Source organism: Nerophis ophidion, linkage group LG04 (genome assembly GCF_033978795.1).
Source record: "Nerophis ophidion isolate RoL-2023_Sa linkage group LG04, RoL_Noph_v1.0, whole genome shotgun sequence".
NCBI classification, from domain to species: Eukaryota; Metazoa; Chordata; class Actinopteri; order Syngnathiformes; family Syngnathidae; genus Nerophis; species Nerophis ophidion.
In genome coordinates, this window is record NC_084614.1 from 86171553 (window position 1) to 86197355 (window position 25803).

General features: G+C 40.8%; 1 protein-coding gene across 1 annotated transcript; it reads left to right on the plus strand.

Annotated features, from left to right (window-relative positions):
- The first annotated feature begins 6939 nt into the window (after positions 1-6939).
- Positions 6940-11766, plus strand: LOC133552127 (class I histocompatibility antigen, F10 alpha chain-like). The gene is made up of 5 exons (XM_061899490.1): positions 6940-7153; positions 7840-8106; positions 8332-8610; positions 10157-10465; positions 10631-11766. Exons 1-5 carry the CDS (start codon positions 7099-7101, stop codon positions 10795-10797), a joined length of 1077 nt encoding a protein of 358 aa, XP_061755474.1. The 5' UTR covers positions 6940-7098; the 3' UTR covers positions 10798-11766.
- Positions 11767-25803: the final 14037 nt, after the last annotated feature.

Below are 25803 nucleotides of genomic sequence, written 5' to 3' on the forward strand. Positions count from 1 at the left end.
GGTGTCCTAATCACTTGGCCCGGTGTATCAAATCAAGCACTTAGGCATGGAGACTGTTTCTACAAACATTTGTGAAAGAATGGGCCGCTTTCAGTGATTTCCAGCGTGAAACTGTCATAGGACGCCACCTGTGCAACAAATCCAGTCGTGAAATTTCCTCGCTCCTAAATATTCCAAAGTCGACTTTATTACAAGAAAAGTGAAGGGTTCGGGAACAACAGCAACTCAGCCACGTAAACTGACAAGAGACGTCAGCGGACGCTGAAGCGCATGGTGCAAAGACTTTATGCACAGTCAGTTGCTACAGAGCTCCAAACCTTTCAATTAGCCCAAGTACAGTACGCAGAGAGCTTCATGGAATGGGTTTCCATGGCCAGGCAGCTGCATCTAAGCCATAAATCACCAAGGCCAATGCAAAGCATTGGATGCAGTGGTGTATAGCATGTCGCCACTGGACTCTAGAGCAGTGGAGACTCCTTCTCTGGACTGATCCATCCATCTATCCATTTTCTGCCACTAATTCCCTTTTTGGGGTCGCTGGTGCATAATAAACGCAACATTATTAATATTGCTACTACGGATAATTTTATCAACAACTCCTTAAAACCGCCCACTACCTATAATATTGGGTTTTCTAAACATCAGATAATTGTCTCCCAAAACGTTATTAGTTAATGAGGGTCATCCCCTCCCTTGTGGAGGGGGTCCGGTCCGATGACCATGAATGAAATACTGGCTGTCCAGAGTCGAGACCCAGGATGGACCGCTCACCTGTGTATCGGTTGGGGACATCTCTACGCTGCTGATCCGCCTCGCTTGGGATGGTTTCCTGTGGACGGGACTCTCGCTGCAGTTTAGTTTAGTTTATTTAGTTTAGTTTATTAAGGATCCCCATTAGTCTACACCGCAGTGGAGACTATTCTTCCTGGGGTCCAGGCAAAAAACATCACACAACCACAGAACAAACGATTAAAATGCAGTACAACATGATCCAATAATAAATTGTCATAATACAAAAATAGCAACAACAAAGAACCAAAAAATACTAATAGATGTTGTTACTTAATAATTTTCATACCAAAGATAAAAATAGCAATATAAAAATAGATATACTGTATACATTTTTGCAAAAATAAAACAAAGAACCAATGGCCTAAAACACATTAGTGTACCAAAGACAAACAATAAGTGACGGAAAAGTATCATCCATCCATTTTCTGCTGCTTATCCCATAATCAATAAAATATTCAATAGTCAATAAAAACAGTCATGACATTAGGTACAATCTAAAATAATCTCTTTACACAATACTTCTCCTTTTAGTTTATTCTTAAAGCCCACTATGCTGGTGATTGATAGCAGATATTGTGGAAGTCTGTTCCAGTAAGTGATTGCCCGATACATTACAGTCTTTTTCAAAACATCACTTTTGGGTTTAAGACGGGTGAGCGCACCTCTTTGGGCTAGCCTGGTACCGTAGTTGTGACTGTCACTGGCAAGCAAGAGCTGAGAATACAGATATGAGGGTTTATGGTATGTATAGATGTTTTTTAAAAATAGAATCAAACTACAAGCCAGTCTTTCATCAACTTTCATCCATGACAATTCATGATGCATGATCTCAATGCCAGTCCTAAATGAGCAATGGAGAGCTAGTCTGGCAGCTCTGTTTTGGGTAAGCTGGATTTTATTTAGATCTTGTTTAGATGCATTAGACCAGATTGCTGGGCAGTAGTCCATATGTGACAATACAAGGGATTGTATAACTTGCTTCATAGATGTGTTAGTTAAAAAATAGGCACTTCTTCTTATGATTGAAATGCTTCTGCTCATTTTTGTTACTATGTTTTTAATGTGAGTGGCCCAAGATAGTCTTTCATCTATTGTAACTCCCAGCAACCTGGCCTCTTTAACTTGTTCAACATGAACTCCGTTCAGAGAAACATTTAATATGCGTTCCTTTCTATGAGCATGTTTTGAGCAAATAACAAGACATTTTGTTTTGGAAATATTAAGTTTCATCTTATTTTCTGAAACCCATTTTGAAATCCGCATGACCTCATCTTGTAGTATAGTGCTCAGGTCGGTGCAATTATCTGCATGTGCATATATTGTTGTGTCATCTGCGTAAATTGCACAGCAACTATTCTTTAAAATACATGACATATCATTTACAAATATTGAGTATAATAAAGGTCCCAGGCAACTTCCCTGTGGAATACCACAATATAATGTTTTAATATTTGAAAGGGTTCCATTGAACATGACACATTGCTGTCTGTTGACTAGGTAGCTTTTCATCCAGTTAATCGCTGAGAGTTTAAAACCATAAGCAGACAGTTTTATAAGTAGTAGTTTATGATCAATAATATCAAAAGCTGCACTAAAATCTAGTAGCACTGTGCCAACTAATAATTTACTGTCAATTTGTTTTAGCCAGTCATCTGTTATTTGTGTGAGAGCTGTGCATGTTGAATAGCCAGTTTTATATGCATGTTGAAAGTCTGAATGAATGTTATTTATAGAGAAATACTTTTGAATTTGCTTGAATATAATTGTTTCCATTAATTTTCCTAATACTGGTAAAATGCTAATGGGCCTACTATTTAATCCAGTGAATGTTTCTTTCCTATTTTTTGGTAGAGGAGTCACTCTTGCGACCTTCCATACTTGAGGATAGATTCCTTCTTTAAAACTTAAGTTAAAAATATAGCATATCGGACTGGCTATTATTCCAGCTGACAACTTTAAAAGTCTACTATCTATATTATCATGACCACAAGGTTTGTCAGATTTCAATTCAGACAATAGATTCTCAATTTCCAATACATTGGTGACTGAGAATTCAAATGTACATTCTTTGTCCTGCATGATATCATTTTTAATAAGTGACTCAGATAGAATACCGCTTACAGGCAGCATGCCATTTCTTATAGTATCAACTTTACTTATGAAATAATTGTTGAAGTAATTAGCAATTTCTTTGGGCTTGGTGATAAATCCTTCACCTGATTCTATAAATGCTGGTGTTTTTCCCCTTTTATCTCTACCCATGATTTGATTGAGAGTACTCCAAAGTCTTTTGCCATCATGTTTAACTTCTTCAATTCTAGATTGGTGGTACACCCTTTTTTTCTGTTTATTTAATTTGGTCACTTTGTTTCTTAAAGAGCGATATGCTAGCCAGTCCTCTGAGCTACCTGAATCTACAGCAACTCTTTTCCATTTATCTCTATCTTTCATCAAGTGTCTCAGGTCAGAGTCAAGCCAAGGGGCTTTGACAGATCTGACGGTGAGTTTCTTGATGGGTGCATGCTTATCACAGACAGAAGAAAATGACTTCATGAATTCATGCAGAGCTGCTTCAGTATGCTTTGACTCAAATACACTGTCCCACTGTATGTTATGTACATCTTCAATAAAGGCATTATCACTGAAATGTTTGTAGAGTCTCTTGTATATAATTGTGGGTCCAACTTTGGGGACTTTCACTTTTCTTGCCATTGCAATCATGTTATGATCACTAAATCCAATTGGCACTGAAACAACCTTTGAGCATTTATCTACTGAATTAGTAAAAAGATGATCAATGCAAGTTGAAGACAATACACCAGAATTGTTCATATTTATTCTGGTTGGTAGATTTATCATTTGAGCTAGGTTACATACAGTGGCAGTGTCATCAAGCTTTCTTTTCATCGGGCAGTTTTTTGAGAGCCAGTCAATATTTAAGTCTCCTAAGAAATAAATTTCTCTGTTTGTGTCAGAAACATTCTGAAGCATTGCACATATTTTTTCAAGATGTGCTGCATCAGAGGAAGGTGGTCTATAGCAGCAGCAGATTAGTAATGGCTTTAGATGTGGCAAGTGAACCTGGATCCAGATTGCCTCTACATCTGTCAAGTTGAGATCTCGTCTTTGCTTTATTGGAATGTGGTCTTGTACATAAAAGGCTACTCCTCCCCCATATCTGTCTCTATCAAGTCTAGTTATATTGTAACCTTGTATAAATATTTCAGTATTGTCAATTGAATCATCCAAATGAGTTTCAGAAATTGCTACTATATGTAGATCATTATCAAACATTATTTTACCTAACTCAATTGCCTTGTTTTTCAGACTACAGATGTTCAAGTGGGCAATTTTGAGTCCTTTTTTGGGAAGTTTGATAGACATTTGAAGTTAGTAAGGATTTGCAGAATAGATGTCAACCCTAAAAACACAAAAAACATATAAACCAGCAAACCACAGTCTATGCAAATTTTTCCAAATCATTTAAGCTTGTGACCATTAGCACTTGTGCCTGCTCAGGTGCACCATTTAGCTTTATGTAGACTTTGCAGTTGGACGACCATGTTGCTTGTATTTTTCCCTCTTTGCGTAGGAACCGAGCTCTTTTAGCAATATCAGCATTGTTCTTGGTTAAATGTTCATTGAGATAAACATTTGATCCCTTGAGCATCCTACTTTGTCGCAAAAGACTAATTTTGAATTTTCTATTTGCAAACCTCATAATGATGGTTGCCGGTTTGCTTTTATCTTTCTGAGGGAAACGGTGACAAGCTTCTATATTCTCCTCATTTAGTCTAATTCCCTTTTCTTGGAGGAATTTCACCACTTGCCGCTCCACTGAGTCCAAATCTTGGTCCCTGGGCACTGATCCCTGGACCCCGGACCTCACTGCAAGCAGTCTTGGATCCGCTTTGAACTGAACTCCCGCGGCTGTGTTGGAGCCACTATGGATTGAAATTTCACATTATCATGTTAGACCCGCTCGACATCCATTGCTTTTGGTCCCCTAGAGGGGAGGGGGGAGGGGTTGCCCACATTTGAGGTCCTCTCCAAGGTTTCTCATAGTCATTGTCACTGGCGTCCCACTGGGTGTGAGTTTTCCTTGCTCTTATGTGGGTTCTTCCGAGGATGTCGTAGTCGTAGTGGTTTGTACAGTCCTTTGAGACATTTGTGATTTAGGGCTATATAAATAAACATTAAATGATAAATAAATAAATGGGTTGTACTTGTATAGCGCTTTTCTACCTACAAGGTACTCAAAGCGCTTTGACACTACTTCCACATTCACCCATTCACACACACATTCACACACTGATGGAGGGAGCTGCCATGCAAGGCGCTAACCAGCACCCATCAGGAGCAAGGGTGAAGTGTCTTGCTCAGGACACAACGGACGTGACGAGGTTGGTACTAGGTGGGGATTGAACCAGGGACCGTCGGGTTGCGCACTGCCACTCTTCCAATAAAGACAACCCATTGAATATATATATATATACATGTATATATATATATATATATATATAGTACAGGCCAAACGTTTGGACACACCTTCTCATTCAATGAGTTGTCTTTATTTTCATGACTATTTACCTTGTAGATTGTCACTGAATGCATCAAAACTATGAATGAACACATGTGGAGTTATGTACACTCATGGTCAAAAGTTTACACACACTTGTAAAGAACAATGTCATGGCTGCCTTGAGTTTCCAACAATCTGTAAAACTCTTTATTTTGTGTGATTAGAGTGATTGGAGCACATACTTGCCCGTCACAAAAAACACTCATGAAGCCTGGCTCTTCCACGGATCCTTTCTGGGTCTACATTTGTTGATTTTCTGACATGGACTTGTTTCTTCAGTATTGTCCAAATATTTAAATCAGGATTTTGGGAAGGCCATTCCAAAACCTTCATTCCAGCCTGATTGAGCCATTCCTTTATTACGTGTGTTTGGGGTCCTGTTGGAACACCCAACTGCGCCCAAAACCCAACCTCCGGGCTGATGATTTTAGGTTGGCCTGAAAAATTTGGAGGTAATTCTCTTTTTTCATTGTCCCATTTACTCTCTGTAAAGCACCAGTTCCATTGGCAGCAAAAACAGGCCCAGACCATTATACTACCACCATTATGCTTGACGGTAGGTATGGTGTTCCTGGGATTAAATGCCTCACCCTTGCTCCTTCAAACATATTGCTGGGTAATGTGGCCACACAGCTCAATTTTTGTTTCATCTGAACACAGAACTTTTCTCTAGAAGGTTTTACAGTATGTGAGCAGCAGCAAACTTTAGACAAGCCTTAAGGTGCTGCTCCTAGAGCAAGGTCGTCCTTCTTGCATGGTAGCCAGCAGCTTCCAGTTCATTGCAGACCTGCTTTTTGGTGGTTCTCGGTTGACTCTTGATCATCCTGACCAATTTTCTCTCAGCAACAGGTGATAACTTGCGCTTTCTTCCTGATCGTGGCAGTGACAAAACTGTGCCATGCACTTTATACTTATGAATAGTAGTCTGCACACTTGCTCTTGGGACCTTAAGCTGCTTTGAACTGGCTCCAAGTGACTTTCCTGACTTGTTCAAATAAATGATTCGTTTTTTCAGACCTGTGCCGAGTTCCTTTGACTTTCCCATTGATTGATTGATTGATGCGTTGACATTTTTAAGCCTCCAATTATTATATACTCTCAAATATTCCACTTTAAAATTCTATTGGGGGAAACTATTGCATATTTTGTGTTTTTTTCCATAACAAAAGAGGGTTTTCTTTGACAAAAAGGGCATACAACTTAAATCTTCGAAAAGGTTATATTGACAGATAGACCTAATGTTGATCTACAGATTTAAACCTGGAATAATAATAATACAAAATAATGACACATTTTAAATATTTTTTTGAACAAAATCCTTTGGGGTCCCTGGGATGAAGCCTGAGTGGAGGCCTAAATGTATATTTTTATACATATATTGAATATGTTATATAGCAAAGTAAAAGTTGTGTTTCTTATCTAAGTAAATGTAACTCGTTACTACTCAACTACGTGGATAAGTGTGTTCACCTTTGACAGGTACGACAAAATAAAAATAAAAATAAAAATGATCACCATCGAGTTTAACGTTTGGCTTTACCGTGTCTACTTTTACTTTCACTTTCTTTGATATTCTGCCAGCAGAAGCGTCTGCCTCACACTTTTCCCCCACGTTCAGTTCCTGGTTCATTTTTCCTGTTTGCGAGTCAAGCGAGTGTTCGTCACTTTTGTCTTTCTCTGCGGGATTAAAAGTGGCAAACATCTTTTTGTTTCGCGCTGACATCATGAACTTGTTTTTATTCTTTCTTCTGGTCGTGCAAATGCACAGCGTGACGCCTGGTAAGTCCTTTTTATAAGTTTATTAATATTTTACTCATAAATCCTCTTTGTGCCTTCACTTATTTGACTTCTGAGAGTTTCTGTTACTTATTAATTAAATTATTGTTGTATTATTTAAGCCCTTTGTTACTTACTCCTGGTTCTTTTTTTTAACACATTTTATTGTTTTCCCTTTTTCCTAGTAAACATTCAAAATGTTCCAATAAGGTTACAGAAGCAGATAAATCCGTTTAGGCTCTTTATTTTTTTTTTTACTTTAGTGTTTCTTGTTCGAAGACTTATTTTTTCCAAGGCTTGTAAGAACGAACACAAATCTTCAAACACGGAAGTGTCAGAAAATAACCAAGTGTAGTAACATCACCCCGCCACAAGATGTCAGTAAGAGTCGACATCAAATGGGCAGAACAGGTTGTGTTCAACTCTGTTGTACTTTTTATTCAGCCTCCATTGTAGAAAATATATGTTTATTTTCAAAATGTTCAAACCATCAACAGATGTTAGTAATATTATTAATGTGTTGTATTTGTCATAGAACATGTGAGTCTTGACTGTGATATCTAGCAGTGTTTGATGTTCACTTTAAGACCCGACTGAAGACGGAAGGAGCTAAAATATTCACAGTGCAAGATTGTTGAACATGAAACAAAATAATAAAAAGTCATCCTGTCGTTGTTTTCTTCTTTCAGTGATTCACACGCTGCAGTATTTCCGCACTGTGTCCTCTCAAGTTCCAAACTTCCCAGAGTATGTGAGTGTTGGTTATGTTGATGGAGTTCAGATTTCTCACTATGACAGCAACAGCAGGAAAGCAGAAGCCAAACAGGACTGGATGAACAAAATCACAGCAGAGGATCCAAAATACTGGCAGAGACAAACAGAGATCAATGTTGTTAGTGAGTTGATTGGCAAACACAACCTTGAAGTTCTTAAGAAGCGTTTCAACCAAACTGGAGGTTTGTTTATGTTGAACTTTCTACTACTTAAATGTATTTGATGTACTCTTTTTATACTGTAGTAAACACACATTACTGCACTGATACTTGTCTCTGTCCATCCCATAATAACCTACACTAATACTGTGTGTGTGTGTGTGTGTGTGTGTGTGTGTGTGTGTGTGTGTGTGTGTGTGTGTGTGTGTGTGTGTGTCACTCTGCTTTACAACACTGTGTGTGTCTCAGGTGTTCACATTCTCCAGTGGATGTTTGGATGTGAATGGAATGATGAGACTGATGAAGTTAAAGGTTGGTATCAGCAAGGTTATGATGGAGAAGATTTCATATCGTTGGACATGAAGACATGGACATTTACTGCAGCAAAACAACAAGCTTTCCCCACCAAACTCAAGTTGGACCAGGACAAACATCTACTAGAATACTATAAGTTTTACTACACTGAGGATTGTCCTTCTTACTTGAAGAAGCATGTGAACAATGGGAAGGAGGTCCTAATGAGAACAGGTAGAAACACAACATGTACTTTCACCTTTTAACTTGTTAGCACTCCCCCTATAGGAACATTACTGACATTACACCCTGTCTCTTTATACTCTTCTCTCTTTCTCACACCTTCTCTCCATCTTTACCTTTGTTCTCACCTTTTTTCCATCTTTACCTCCATTCTGACCTTCTCTCCATCTTTACCTCCATTCTGACCTTCTCTCCTTCTATCCGTCTTTACCTCCATCCTCACCTTCTCTCCATCTTTACCTCCATCATCACCCTTTCTCCATCTTTACCTCCACTCTAACCTTCTCTCCATCTTTACCTCCACTCTAACCTTCTCTCCATCTTTATCTCATAGTCTCCTTACCTCCATCCAAACGTTTTCTCCATCTTAACCTGCGTTCTCACCTTCTCTCCATCTTTACCTCCATCTACACCTTCTCTCCATCTTTATCTCCTTATCTCCTTCTCTCCATCTTTACCTCACTCTCTCCATCTTTACCTCATTCTTACATTCTCTCCATCTTTACCTCATCCACACCTTCTCTCCATATTTACCTCCGTTCTCTCCTTTTCCCTCCATCTTTACCTCATTCTCTCCTTCTCTCCATCTTTACCTCTCTCTCCATCTTTACCTCATTCTCACCTTCTCTCCATCTTTACCTCATTCTCACCTTCTCTCCATCTTTACCTCCATCCACACCTTCTCTCCATATTTACCTCCATTCTCTCCTTTCCCCTCCATTTTTACCTCCATCCTCACTTCCTCTCCATCTTTATCTCATTCTCTCCTTCTCTCCATCTTTACCTCATTCTCTCCATCTTTACCTCATTTTCTCCATTTTTACCTCATTCTCACCTTCTCTCTATCTTTACCTCCATCCACACCTTCTCTCCATATTTACCTCCGTTCTCTCCTTTTCCCTCCATTTTTACCTCCATCCTCACGTTCTCTCCATCTTTACCTCATTCTCAACTTCTCTCCATCTTTACCTCCATCCACACCTCATCTCCATATTTACCTCCGTTCTCTCCTTCTCTCCATCTTTACTTTCATCCACACCTTCTCTCCATCTTTACCTTCATCCAAACCTCTCTATTTGTACCTCCATTTTCTCTACCTTTAATTCCATCCTCATATTCTCTCCATCTTTACCTCCGTTCTCATCTTCTCTCCATCCTTACCTCCGTTCTCATCTTCTCTCCATCTTTAACTTCATCCAAACCTTCTCTCTGTACCTCCATTTTCTCCATCTTTACCTCCATCGACACCTTCTTTCCATCGACACCTTCACTCCATCTTTACCTCTATTCTCATCTTTTCTCCATCTTTACCTCCATCCACACTTTCTCTCCATCTTTACCCCCGTTATTACATTCTCTCCATCTTTACTTTAATCCACACCTTCTCTCCATCTTTACCTCCATCCACACCTTCTCTCCATATTTACCTCCGTTCTCTCCTTTTCCCTCCATCTTTACCTCCATCCACACCTTCTCTCCATCCACACCTTCTCCCCACGTTGTCCTGTGTTCACACGTGACATCACTTCCTGTGCAGAGCTTCCAGAGGTGTTCCTGCTCCAGAAGACGCCGTCCTCTCCGGTCAGCTGCATGGCGACAGGTTTCTACCCCGACGGTGCCGACCTGTTTTGGAGGAAAGACGGCGAGCAGATCTTCGAGGACGTGGAGCACGGAGAGATACTCCCCAACCACGACGGAACCTTCCAGATGTCGGTGGCGCTGAAAGTGGAGGTGACGGCCGACGTGGAGGGCAAGTACGAATGTGTGTTTCAGCTGTCAGGCGTCAAGGAGGACTTGGTCACCAAGCTGGAGAGAAGAAGCATCCTGAGCAACGCAAGCCATGAAGGTGAGAAAGACACATTTAGTTGGAGATGTTTCCCATCACAAGTCCACCTGTCACCATTATTGATCCATGTCACCATGACAACGCTTGACGTCTGCATGCAAAGTAGTCATGAAGGTTTCCTCTTCATGCTTTGTCACTCCACTTGTGCTTTTTTGCTCTCCACAGACAACTTGAGCGTCGCCCTCGCTGCCACGGCGGCGGTCCTCGCTGTGGCGGCCATCATCATCATCATCATCATCATGGTCATGGTCAGGCGTCACAGAAACAGACAAGGTGAGGGACGCCAATGTCCTCTGTCTTCTTCTTCTCGGTGCACTCGGTCCAGGCCGTGAGTTGATGCTTTCATCCGGGCTGCAAAGGTGCGGCCATCTTTTAGTTGCCTTCCAGCCAAACACTCAAAGATCCACAGAGACAGAGCGCACACTCTCACGTAGAAACACGGCGTGACGTGAGGGGAAAAGTCCACTTCACCTTGTTTCTCTTTCATTTCAGCCCAGTACGATCCAGCTGGTAAGTAAAACATCTTTTCTTTGAGCCGCAAGAAACAAAGCCGTGGTGAAGCGTCACTCACATGGAGGTCTGATGTGGACCTTTGTTACAAGTTTAGCCGGAAAAACCCAACTGGAGCTGACTCCTTCACAATAAAAGTCCCTCCTGTGAGCACACGCAATACAAAGTCTGGCATATCTCACTTTTGACAGGAGTCCTCATGATGAGGATCAGCCAAATGAGACATCAAGTGTGCTGACTCGTCATGTTTCCAAGTCACACCTCAAAGATCTGATGTGAGTGACGAGGCACCTTCTGGATGTTCTTCCTTCACCGTTTGCGTTTGTCCCGCAGCTCGCCACGGCGGCGTGGAGCTCGACGAGAACGTGCAGGCGGCTGAAGGCTGAGTAAGCTCACATGGACTGTCTGCACCTCCAAATGTTCTTGTGTGAAGATGATGTTCAACTTGGATTCACCTGCTTCTGTCGGGAATGTGCTGAGTGGTCTTCTTCCTCCAGGATGCTTTGTGCACTGGAACACAGGGAGATGTCTCCATCGCTGAGGGACGTCATCACACTCGGAGATGAGATGGAGATGTGCTTTGTTCTTCGTCCGACTGCTCCTCACGCTATTCCATGTATTCTTCTTTGGCCGTTAAAAGACTTTCAAGATCAAACGTTGGTGGCTGTAAAATCGCACGTTTCATGGCCTTGACGTCATGACGAGGATTTCTTCTTTTCTTTCAATGGCCGCTGCTTATGATCAATATCACATTGTGTCACATCTCTGTCAATAAATCCGTTTTTTCTCCACTCGCCTCGCACTGCTTTCTTGGGGACCAGGAAGAGTCTCAGTCATAAAAATGGTAGAAGTAGGTCATTTTTGTTTGTGTTTTTACTTTTTCATTCAACACTTAAATCCCTAGATCAATTTCAGGTTTATCCGTCCTTATCAGTCTTTTTTTTCATAATTTACGCCATTTTTGTCAAAACCTTGTTTTGTTATGGCAAAAGCACAAAATAATAATTTTCACTCAACTTAATTGCAATCTTAAATATGTCAATAATTCATAACATCGATTTTAATTCATTATTTTTTTTGAGCAATGACAATTAAAACTTGTCCCACTGAAATTATTAGGATCCAAACGGGCCCCACTCATAAAAATAAGTCAAACATAATTTTTTACTTTCAACACTTAAGTCCCTCGATAAACTTCAGATCCATCCCTCGTTTCTGTGACGACCTGTCACGTCAGGTGTCACGCGGTCTGTTTGCGTTTGTGTTTATCTCCTAGTCAGCGCTCTTATTTTGGTCCCACTTCCTGTTTGTCTCCCTGAGCCCTTTTCCCTCCTCACCTGTCGCTGATTGGCAGCCTGGCCACACCTGGTCATGGGGTGAGGGTGATGGGTCAAATGCAGAGGAAAATCTCACCACACCTAGTGTGTGTGTGACAATCATTGGTACTTTTACTTTAATCAACTGGCTTCTATTTATGCCTGCCTCGCCCTCCAGTCAGGGCTCAAGGATTATTTTTTGAAATGTTACTTTGGTTTTTCTGTATGCTGCTTATGCTTCTGTGCACTTCCCTGCTGCACCTCCTTGTGCTCCCTGTGGGAATTAAAAGACTCTCACCCGCACGTCGTCCTCCTGTCTCCTGCATCTTGGGGTCACAACTAGAGCAGCCATGCAAGTACGTGACAGCTTCTTCATTTCTGTTTTTTTTTTTTTTCCCCTATTAGTCGAAAACCCTTTTTTGTAGGATAAACACAAAATATCCTATAAAAATACTCTTAAGTCAAATTTTGTATGTGACGTAATTGGAGCCATGACTAGTTTAAATAATTTGTAACAACATTGAGTTTGATTCATTGTTATTTTTGAGCAATGACAGCTTTAAAGAGAAAACAACCTGCATGGCAGCTTTATTAGACTCAACAATGCAACTTTTCTTTGTTCCATTTCACATGTTTTCACCTCTTTTATTCCACTATTTAGTTTTTTTATACACTATCTGTAGAATGTGTCGTGTATGAGCTTATATGGGACATAATGTATAATATTTCTAATTGCTTTTTTCTTTTTCATGCCTTTTTAATCTGAGTCTTTCAAGCAAAATCGTTCCAAAAATCAGCAAACCCGCCTTTCTTCTTCCTCCGTCAAAAGTAGGTGAATCCACAAATATAAATAACTACAGACCGATTTCCAAATTGGGTTAATGTTGAATGTCCAATCCAAGATGGCCGACAGGACTGTCTTTTGTTTGTCTGCTTGTCAAAGTGGTCTGAATTTCTATGTGTTTTAGTCTCTTTTTTTTTAGCCGATTTAAGTAAATTGCACTAGTTTTAAGCGTAACAATTGATGAATGAAGGCTTACTTCCAAAAAGTGGTATTTCTGACTGCTTTTGTTGGATTTGGAAATCTGGAGGCCTCTGACCTGCAGAAGCCGGGGGGTGTTTTGCTAGCTGAAATTTTGGCCTTCCATCTGCCACAGTCTGGATCTATACTAGTCTCAGCTTGGCCTTCCACTACCTACAGTCTGAGTCGACTGGCTTCATCTTGGCCTTCCGTCTTCCACGGCCTGGATCCATCTTAGCCTCAGACTGACTAAAGCTGGGCCTCTGCTAGCCTTAGCTTGGTCTTCCAACTCTTGTAGCTTGGACATCTGAACTTTGATTATTGGACCTGGGTAGCTAGTAAAACAATTTAACAATGACTTTGACAAAAGCTCTCTATTTAATATTAATGCTTTTTCCTGGACTTGTTTTCTGCAATTGTAGTGGGGTACCTGACCAGGTGCTCCACCAACCTTTAACTCTACCAAACGCAATAACAATCACCTGGTCCTTTGAAACTACAGCATTTACACAAAGGTTATTGATATCCACATGTGGGTCAGTGCTAAATAATTCTAACCAGCTTCAGTTATGGTGTATTTCTGTGCTAAACAGATGGTTTTCTCCTTCTGATATTACTCATTTTGATATTGTGAAGCCAAATAATGTTGTCATGAGGTCACCTTGCCATATGAAACGGAAAATCTTTATATTGCTCTTACTTCTGCTATCAGGCAATGTGCAACCAAATCCAGGCCCAGCTTTATACAACATCAGTACTCCTGATGAACTTAGAGCTAGGTCAGGTCTTGGTTTAATTCATTCAAATATTACAAGCCTACTGCCAAAATTAGACTTAGTCAAAATTTGGATTCAAACAACCAATGCAGATATATTTATTTTATCAGAAACCTGGCTAAGTAAAGCAGTCTCTGACAAGGACATTGCTATAAATGGATACAATGTCTTCCAATGCGATCGTCCTCGAAAAGGTGGAGGGGTGGCTATGTATATAAAAAACAGATTTAATGTTACTTTATTATCATCACTGTCAATCACTAAACCATTTGAACTCCTTGCCCTGCAGCTTGAATTCTCGCATGGCCAAACTCTCGCAATTGTAGGGTGTTATAGACCTCCCTATGCCTCCACTGAAGCCCTTGCCTCTCTTGAATCCTTTATGAGTGGACTAGTGAACTTCTCTTGGTTGGTGATTTAAATTTTGACTGGTTGACTTCCTCTTCTGATAACCTTAAAGCTGTATGCAACACACTAAATTTAACTCAATTATTCACTTCCCCAACTCGACCCAATACTAAAAACCCCTCAAAATCATCTTTACTTGATCTAATTCTAACCAACGCTCCCCATAAGTACACTGGTACTGGGGTGTTTGTCAATGACTTGAGTGATCATTGTACAATTGCAGCTGTAGGAAACTGCAAGCTACCAAAATCAAAACCCATTATTACATGCAAAAGAGATATTAACAATTTTTGCCTCCCAGCTTTTATATACGACTTAGCTGCCTTTGAGTGGAACAGAGTTGCTTTAATTGATGATATTGAGATAGCGTTGAAATACTTTTATAACGAATTTCAACGTATAGTCAATAAACATGCTCCCTTTCGAAAATTTAGAGTTAAAGGTCAAAATCAGGGGCGTCGCCAGACATATTTCACTGGGGCACGTGCCCCACTGTTGATCTGCAGTGCCCCAGTAAAAATGTCACCAATTTAAAAAAAAACGCTTCAGAGTTTTAAGTCTACATAACATAGACAACAGCGCACATACTACTTAGTATGGTAATTGATTGCTACTGTATTCACTCCACGAAACAGTGAGCACATGGCTACTTAATATGGTAATTTATTCACGTGTGGATCGAGACTTCGGTTGCGAGAGAGAGAGAGAGAGAGGGGGGAGGGGGGATTCGAATCACTATGTGAGGTAGGTGACGTTAGCCAACAACAATTTGTTAATTACATTATTTTTATTTTTATTTGACTCAAACTGTAACTCCTAGATGGATTTAAGAAAGTTATTGGCCCGCAGCAGGGAAGAAGCAGCAAGGAATGAGAGATGTAAGTGAAGTCCTAGCTAGCTAGGCAACATCATTGTCTTGAGTTGATGCTAAGTTAGCTAACGTTATTCCTTGTATCAAGACAAACATATTCATTTGCTGTACGAGCTGTCGGGGCAATTTCCAATCAACATGAAACATCATGTTGGTTATTGTCTGCTGCTTCTGCATCAATGATGATTTGGAGTCAGCATGTGTGAGTTGAGTGCTTCTCAAATGGTTTATCTTCAGGAAGAAAAACATTTTTCCATATCAAGTCGTGAGCCAAATTTTTAAATCATTCAAGTTTATTTCACAGAAAAATAGCAAAGTAGACTTGTCTTGTTAATCGCTGTGACTTTGACTAAAATAATCTTGTTTTGTCACCAGAAAAATGGCTACAGCTAAAGCATCTGGTTTTGTTTCCAGAAAAAATAGTAACATTTCTGTATTTGTTTTCAGAAAGATGGCTGAAAATATCGGGTTTTGTTGCCCCATTTAGATTTTTTTCAAATATATTTCCATGTCTGTCCTGAGTCCTCCTCCAACTTGTTAGACGGTTTGCCTTTTGCTAAAATACTCACTAATAGTCACTAGAAAAATGGCTAAAAATATCTGGTTTTGTTGCCACAATTTAATTTTTTCTCCCTAAACTTTTTTTTTTTTCATGCACACATCTGACTGAAAATGACACACAATCCACTTTTATGTCGCGACCCAGCAGTTGGGAACCACTGGTCAACTGTATAACAGTTACTGTAATATTTCCATGTCTGTCCAGAGTGATTGACCACTTTGCAAAAATGAAAAGGAGACGTTACAGTTTACTTCTCAGAAAATGATTCCCTGAACAGACACACAACAGTTGTTCATTTATTCTACTACTGTGGCTTTATTGTTTTGTGTATATTTTATAGTTGTGTGTATCTGAAATAGGATTAGCCACATTGCCATAAATGGAAATTAAATAATATAAAAGAACCCAGAGATGTAGGGGTGCTTTATTTTTTGTTTTACTTTTGTCGATGTTAAATTTGCAGATGATTACTGCAATAAATATTTCAAAAAGATTCATTGCTCTCCCTTTTTGCTTTTACCAGTAGCAGTTTAGAAGTCTGGAGTAAAAAAAGTGCACAAGTAGGTCAAATGCATGAGTTAATTTCAGGTGGTTCATCAAAGATCCATACAACATAATCCGATATGATTTCATAGTTTAAAGCACTATTTATGTATTTTTTATGATAAATAAGTGCTAAAAATGGTTTTGCTTGCGCGCTTTGCACGCTCACATGGATTATTTGTGCCCCAGGTGTGCCCCAGTACAGTATTAGGTCTAGTGACGCCCCTGGTCGAAATAATCCCTGGTTTACCGCTGCAATTGGAAACCTTCTCAAAGAGAGAGATGTTGCTTGGGCCAGGGCTCGAAAAACAAAGACAGAGGTTGACTGGCTTAGCTTTCGCCAGCTTAGAAATAAATGTACTTCGCTTGTTAAGAGAGCCAAGTCTGATTTTTACCTGCATGAATGCAAAAAACATATCAATGACCCCAAAAAGTTTTGGCAAACCATAAAAGCTTCTTTAAATCATGTGAAAACAAATGACTTTCCATGTCCTTTGATTACTCAATCTGGTACTTTGTCTGATAAGACAACTATATCAAATTGTTTTAATGAGTATTTAGTTTCTGCTGGATTTTTCTTTGAGTCGTTGAATCCTCAATCGTCAAATGTTGGTTGAACTAATGTTAATATCCCAAATACACCACAGGCTGTAATTAGACGCAGCACCTGCACTTGTGACTTCACACCTGTATCAGTATCTGAGGTATACAATGCACTAAAGAGCCTGGACACAACTAAAGCAGCAGGACCGGACCAAATTGAACCCGTTTTCTTAAAATTGGCTGCTGATTTTATTGCTGAGCCTCTCTCGCATATTTTTAACCTGAGTCTAACAAGTAAAAGCATTCCAAAAATCTGGAAATCAGCCTTTGTTCTTCCCCTGCTAAAAGGGGGTGAACCCACAAATATAAATAATTACAGACCAATTTCTAAATTATGCATTTTAGCAAAATTGTTTGAGAAAACCATCAGTAACCAGCTAAATGAATTTTTTAGAATCAAACAATATTTAATCCCCATTTCAATCGGGTTTTAGAATACAGCATAGCACAGGGGTGGCCAACAAGTCAGAGACTAAGATCCACTTTTTTTTCGGTGTTACTGCAAAGAGCCACATCATACACATGGGTATCATGAACATCATATTTTAATCATGTATGCACGCATACACAGACCTCAGCTCAGACAGATCTAATGAAAATAACCACACCAACATGATAGTATCAGTAATTTTCAACAGTTAACATTGTGTGTCTCACACACACATACTCTCAGTTCAAGCAAGTCCACAAAAAATAATAGAATCATTTTCAATAACATCTTTCTCTTACTATGGTGCTTAGTGAGACTTCTGGCATTCCTTATCTTGAACAATCCTCTTCAAATCTGGCTTGTATTCTATTGTTGCCACTCTAAGCAATTCTTTCAAATGAGTGTCAGTCAGAACAGATCGATGCTTTGATTTCACATGTTTCAGGGTAGAAAACACAGACTCGCAGACGTACGTTGACCCAAACATGGACAGTATCTCAAGCGCAGCTCGTTTGATGTTGGGGTATTTTTCAATTGGCACACTTTTCCAGAACTCAACGGTCCCTTCCCTTAAAACAATTTTCAATTGATCCTCCTCACAAAGGTCGATCATCTCCAACTCAGCCGCAGCCTCATCTGTGACGAGCGGGGCTTTCAAACAGTCTGTCTCCCCATTAAATGGGTCGACGAGGAACGTAATCCGTGGTCTTTCAGTTGTAGATCACAGAACCGGGTCACAAAGCTTTGGTGCAGGTTTGCAACCAGTCTTGCATATCTGTCTCTTTTCTTTTCCAGGGCGGCGCTGGTGACTTGCTCACTGGCTTTTAGCAGAGAATGAAAATGTGTTAGATCTTCCTTTTGAATATGCGCCTCGAACAGCTTTAGTTTGTTGACAAACGCAAACACACCTTGCACCATGTCAGGCAGCATTTTTAACTTACCCTGCAGGGTCAGATTCAGTCTGTCCAAGAGACACAGCGTGTCGACTGAAAATGCCAGATCCATAATCCACTGGAGGTCTGAGAGCTCGGGATAGTCCTCGTCCTTCTCTTCCATGAACAGTTTCACAGCATCCAAAAGCTCAAAGAAGTGAGAGAATACCTTGCTTTTTGACCGCCACCTCACAGTGCAGTGCAGCGGCAGGTCACCTGGAAGCCCTTGGTCCAGCTCAGCGATGAGATTCCTGAATTGCCTGTGGTTAAGCGCATGTGTGCGGATGTAGTTGACGATTTCCATCACAGGCTTCATGACGTTGTTTAAATTCAATGATTTAGACACGAGTTGCTCCCTGTGGATGATGCAGTGGAAATTCCAAAAGTTGGGAAATGCTTGATCAGTTTTGCACAGCCCCACAAGACCGTTCACGGAGCCGATCATGGCTGGCGCTCCATCCGTGGCTTTTGCAGTTAGTTTCGGTATGGGCAGATTTGCTTTTGCAAACGCAGCCATCATTGCTTCTTTCACATCTATGCCACGGGTTCTGTCTTTTAATGTCACAATATCAAGGAGTTCTTCTTTGAGCATACATTCATTTGACACAGACCGTGCAAATATTGCCAACTGAGGCTTGTCTTGTATGTCACAACTCTCATCCAATGCCACACTAAAATACTCACATGCTTGAAGGTCAGAGTGCAACTGTGATTCAACAGCTGTATTAATATCCGATATTCTGCGTTTAACACTGTGGCGGGAAAGTTGAACGTCTGATACGCTCCGTTTTAGTTTGTTGTCTCCAGGAGCCAAGATTTCAAAGGCGTCAATGAGGCATTTTTTAATGAAGTCCCCTTCGTTGTATGGCTTTTTAGCCCGTGCTATGTTCCAAGCCAGCTGATATGGTCTCCGAGTGTTTCGTAAATTTTTGGAAAAACTGCACCTGCTTTTCTGCCTGGCTTTTCAAAGCGACCAACTTGTTCTTGCGAAGTTCAGTCCCTTTTGGAAAATTCCTGTTCGATGTTAGGGTGGAGTGAGCTGAAGTGACGCTGAAGATTTGAAGCTTTGAAATGCGCAAATGCTCTGTGATATATCGGCTTGCCATTACGTTTAACAAAAAAATATAAACTCTCCCACTCTGGCAAAAACGTCCTGTGTTCTTCTTCATATTTTCATTTGACTGTGCTTTTTTTCCCTGCCATTTCAAGAGGTAACTTGATGGAAATTGTTTACAACACAAATTATGTCACACCAAAGATTCTCTCGGCGCTCGTTTGACGTCACTCAAACAGGCTTACATGGTCAGTGTGCCATCTAGCTGTAGGGGGAGTGAATGACAGCGCCAGCCAAGCATTTTTGACGCATGTCATGTGACAGCTCATGAAGAGCCGCATGAAACTAGTTAAAGAGCCGCATGAGGCTCGCGAGCCGCGGGTTGGCCAGGCCTGGCATAGCACTATTACAGCTGCTCTTAAGGTCCTCAATGATTTAATCGAGGCTGTGGACGGCAAAAAATACTTTTTATTGATTTGTCAAAAGCATTTGACACAGTAGACCACAGTCTGCTCATTGAAGCTCTCCATCACGTTGGATTATCTAAAAATGCAGCTGCTTGGTTCACAGACTATCTTTCCAGCAGAACACAACGTGTACAGGTGGCTGGGACAACCTCTTCATTATTGGACATTACCAAAGGAGTTCCACAAGGCTCAGTGCTGGGGCCCATTTTATTTTCTATCTACTTGAATAATCTTTGCAATAATCTGTCAAATGCAATGTACCATTTTTATGCAGACGACACCATTATTTATTGCTGTTCAACCTCCAGCACTCAGGCTTTTGAGTTTTTACAAGCTGCTTTTGATGTCATCCAGGCTCGCTTATTTGATCTTAAATTGGTTTTAAATACAGATAAAAGCAAAGTAATGGTTTCTCTCATTCAAGGGTGCTACTGGAAAATATTCCAAATATTGTAACATCAAATGGAAACCCTATAGAGCAGGTCTTAAATTACAAGTACTTGGGTTTTACTCTTGATCAGGAGCTTTCATTTAAAGCCCGAATTAACAACTTGGTCTCTAAGCTCAGTGTAAACCTCGGTTTCCTTTTTAGAAATAAAAACGGCTTCTCTCTTAAAGTCAGAAAGGAATTGGTGACAGCGACTATCTTGCCCGTAAATGATTATGGAGACCTGCTTTATTTTAGTGCTTCATCTAAATGCCTCCAGTCCTTGGACACTGTTTTTCACTCAGCACTAAGATTTGTTCCTGGCTGTCGTAGTCTCACCCACCACTGTCAACTGTATATGAAGTCAGACTTATCTTCATTGAGTGCACACAGATACACACATTGGCTGGTCATCATTTATAAAGCTCTTTTAGGTTTAATACCTCCATACTTGTCTACTTTGTGACAAAGAAAAAACAACTCTTATGCGTTCTAACAATTTGTATGTTTTAACTGTTCCCCATGTACGGACTGAATTTGGCAAAAGAGCTTTTGGCATTGCTGCCCCTATGGCATGGAATGCATTGCAGACGAAACTGAAACTCACTGAACTAATTCCATTCGGAGCCTTCCGTTCTGTCCTGAGGGACAGAGAGCAAGAGACTTTTGCTCAGTGGCTGTGTTGCCCACATATGTGGTCCTCTCCAAGGTTTCTCATAGTCATCATGGTCGACGTCCCACTGGGGTGAGTTTTTCCTTGCCCTTATGTGGGCCCTACCGAGGATGTCGTTGTGGTTTGTGCGGCCCTTTGAGGCACTTGTGATTTAGGGCTATATAAATAAACATTGATTGATGATTGATTGATTGAAAGGCCTACTGAAAGCCACTACTAGCGACCACGCAGTCTGATAGTTTATATATCAATGATGAAATATTAACATTGCAACACATGCCAGTTTACTAAATTGCAATTCTAAATTTCGCGCCAAAGTATCCTGCTGAAACGGCGCAGTATGATGACGCGTGCGCGTGACGTCACGCATTGTAGAGGACATTTTGTTCCAGCACCGTTCCCAGCTATAAGTCGTCTGTTTTAATCGCATTATTCCACAGTATTCTGGAGATCTGTGTTGCTGAATATTTAGCTATTTGTTCAATGAATAATGGAGACATCAAAGAAGAAAGCTGTAGGTGGGAAGCAGTGTATTGCGGCCGCCTTTAGCAACACAAACACAGCCGGTGTTTCATTGTTTACATTCCCGAAGGATGACGTTGAAGCTTTACTATGGAACAGAGCGGTCAAGCGAACACGGCTGGATTGGACCACACACACAAAGTACAGTGTATTATGCAGCGGTCATTTCGAAAGATTGTGTTTCGAAGAGGGTCCCTTGTGAAGGGCAAAGATGGGCGTCACCACCACCCGTCGACTGGTGCTGAAGAAAGGTGCGGTTGTACAGTTACGACCATGTAATCACACTTTAACACTAGTAACACAATAAGCAGATAAGGGATTTTCCAGAATTATCTTAGTAAATTTGTCTAATAACATCTGAATCGCTCCCACTATATAGTCTTTTATTTTTTGTAGTCCTTCACTCTCACTTTCCTCATCCACAAATCTTTCATCCTCGCTCAAATTAATGGGGAAATTGCCGCTTTCTCTGTCCGAATCGCTCTCGCTGCTGGTGGCCATGATTGTAAACAATGTTCAGATGTGAGGAGCTCCACAACCCGTGATGTCACGCGCACATCGTCTGCTACTTCCGGTACAGGCAAGGCTTTTTTATCAGCACCAAAAGTTGCGAACTTTATCGTGGATGTTCTCTACTAAATCCTATCAGCAAAAATATGGCAATATCGCGAAATGATCAAGTATGACACATAGAATGGACCTGCTATCCCCGTTTAAATAAGAAAATCTCATTTCAGTAGGCCTTTAATGTTAGTGCGGCCCGCAAGTTTTATATGAACGGCGCTTGACAGCGTTGTGTTATTCGGGTCCAAAATGGCTCTTTCAACGTTCTGGGTTGCCTACCCTGCGTTGGTGGAAAAGCGGCAAATGAGTGAAAGCGACAGAGACGTTGTCATGGAGACGGGGGTTCACTTAGGTGCCTGGCTGCAGTCACACCACGACACCTGTCCGTCAGTAATAACAGTCCCCGATAACCTGGACCAATTCAAACAGTTATTTGCTTTTTTTTTTCTTGTTTAGTTTGCATTGCCTCACACGATGAACACTACATATAAACACTCCGGGAGCCGTCACTTTTTTGCGCTCGCTATCCCGGTACTTTCCCGGCTATTATCCGCCGACCGCCGTGTTGCTGTAGGGAGGAAAAGCGGAGCGACGCACATTGCGGAAACAACATTATTCTCCGTGCGTGGGCTAAATACAAATATATTCCACAACCCCAAACATGTCTTTTTCAAAGCCTGCAGTGAAGAGAAGGGTTAGTGATGAGCAAAGACAATTCCAGGAAAAGTGGGAGATGCGATATTTCTTTGTTGAGCACAGGGGCACCCCGACGTGTCTTATTTGCACCCAGAAAGTTGCACAAGGGATACAATTTGAAACGTCATTATACAACTAGACATGCTGAGGAGTATGCAAAAAAAAAAATGTAAGAAATCTTTTCTTGCGGCCCAGCCTCACTCAGACTCTGCATCCAGTGGCCCCCTGGTAAATTGAGTTTGAGACCCCTGGTCTAGAGTGTAGGCAGTGCTGTTAAGTTTCTCTGTGTGTGAATAAGTGGAGGAGGCGGAAACTTTGAGGCATGACGCAGCTGACTTGTTGATAAACTAGTTTGAGAAGAATGTTTTTGTTTTGCTCATAAGTGGATTGTACTTTTCAGTGGTGTAAATATTGACTATTGTGTGTGAAGTCCTACTAAAGGTGAACATTCAGTTTAAGAATTAGGCCATCAAGTTAAGATAAATGTAGTGATGGTGGGAAAAATGTGGATCAAGGATACTTTTTTGACTTGATTTCACTTTTATATTTTTACTTCCCCTCCTGAGAGATTGGCACCTTCTTGTGGTTATTTTGAGCTTAGTCTTCAGGTGGCACACCCAAGTTGCACAGGTGTGAAGGTAGAGGCCTGACAAAGTGCAATCCTCGTCTCCAGGATGGAGTTGGACTCATAGGGCCTGATTTATTAAAGGTTTGCGTGTACTAAAAGACGTGCAAACCCGATAGCACACGCAGAGCTGATCTACTAAACCTGTGCAAAGTGGATTGTGTCTCTTAAGTGAGCAGAATAAGGCGTGCAATACATTTTGGGTCTCTGTCTTCATTAACATGCAAAATATATGCTGATCATTAAAACTCCCACAATACTGGGAGAAAATGCGAATATAATTATTTATCACGCCCAATATGATTTATCAACACTCACCGCTGTCGTGCCAGCACTATTTAGTTTTTATTTAGTAACTGGGCACACTGACAGTTCCACACACGGCTGCAGGATCAGTGCTTGTGCTCCACAGACACACATTTTACAGATATCGTCTTTTCAGCAACATCATTTTATAGCTGCTAAAGGACTTAAGGGGCTAATTACAACCAATTTGATTGATGCGTTTTTGTGGCCTTTATTTATTTTTTTAATAATGTTCTTTTTTTCAATATACAAAACCCGAGACCAATGAAGTTGGGACGTTGTGTAAATGGTAAATAAAAACAGAAAACAGTGATTTGCAAACCTTTTTCAACCCATATTCAATTGAATAGACTGCAAAGACATGATACTAAACATTCAAACTGGAAACTTTATTTTTTGCAAGTATTAGCTCATTTGGAATTGCCTGCAACATGTTTGAAAAAATATGGCACAAGTGGCAAAAAAGACTGAGAAAGTTGAGGAATGCTCATCAAACACTTATTTGAAACATCCCACAAGTGAACAGGCTAATTGGGAACAGGTGGGTGCCATGATTGAGTATAAAAGCAGCTTCCATGAAATGTTCGGTCATTTACAAACAAGGATGGGGCGAGGGTCACCACTTCATGAACAAATGCGTGAGCAAATTGTCCAAAAGTTTAAAAACAACATCTCTCAACGAGCTATTGCAAGGAAGTTAGGGATTTCACCATCTACGGTCCGTACTATAATCAAAAGGTACAGAGAATCTGGGTAAATCACTGCACGTAAGCAGCAAGGCTGAAAACCACCATTCAATCCCCTTGACCTTCGATCCCTTAGGCATCAGTGTGTAAAGGTAATCAGCACTTCAGAAAACCACTGTCAGTAACTACAGTTGGTTGCTACATCTGTAAGTGCAAGTTAAAACTGTACTATGCAAAACGAAAGCCATTTATCAACAACACCCAGAAATGCCGCTAAACCCGAGCTCATCTAAGATGGACTGATAGAAAGTGTGAAAGTGTTCTGTGGTCTGACAAGTCCACATTTCAAATTGTTTTTGGAAACTGTGGATGTTGTGTCCTCCAGATCAAAGAGGAAAAGAACCATGCGGATTTTTTTAGGCGCAAAGTTCAAAAGCCAGCATCTGTGATGGTGTGGGGGTGTATTAGTACCCAAGGCATGGGTAACTTACACATCTATGAGGGCACCATTAATGCTGAAAGGTACATACAGGTTTTGGAGCTACATATGTTGCCATCCAAGCAACGTTATCATGGACGCCCCTGCTTATTTCAGCAAGACAATGCCAAGCCACATGTTACAACAGCGTGGCTTCGTAGCAAAAGAGTGAGGGTACTGGACTGTTCTGCCTGTAGTCCAGACCTGTCTCCCATTGAAAATGTGTGGCACATTATGAAGCCTAAAAGACCACAACCGAGACCCTGGACTGTTGAACAACTTAAGCTGTTCATCAAGCAAGAATGGGAAATAATTCCACCTGGAAAGCTTCAAAAATGGGTCTCCTCTATCACCCGGTCGGACACGTTGCACAAAGTGTCGCTTTATGCGGACGACTTGCTCCTATACATCTCAGATCCTGCTAGCTCACTCCCAGTAATCTTTAACATTTTGGAGCGGTTTGGCACACACTCTGGCTACAAACTTATTTACCAAAAAAGTGAACTGTTTCCGATCAATTCCTTAGCTAAACAGTTACCACGATCTTTAGCTGCATTCAAATGGGCACATGACGGGATCCATTACTTGGGAATCCGTATTACTCCGGCTATGTCTGACATTTTTGACCTCTAGTGGAAAAAATGGAGAAGGACTTTGCCCGCTGGTCTGTTTTACTATTATCTCTCGCTGACCGGATCAATCTGATCAAGATGATCTCTCTGCCTGAATTCCTTTACCTTTTCTAACATATCCCCATATTTATCACTAAATCATTCTTCGATAAATTAGACAAATCAATATGCAAATTTATACGGGGGTCCGGATCGGCCCGAATCCGCAAGTCGGTCCTACAATCTCCCAAATCTGA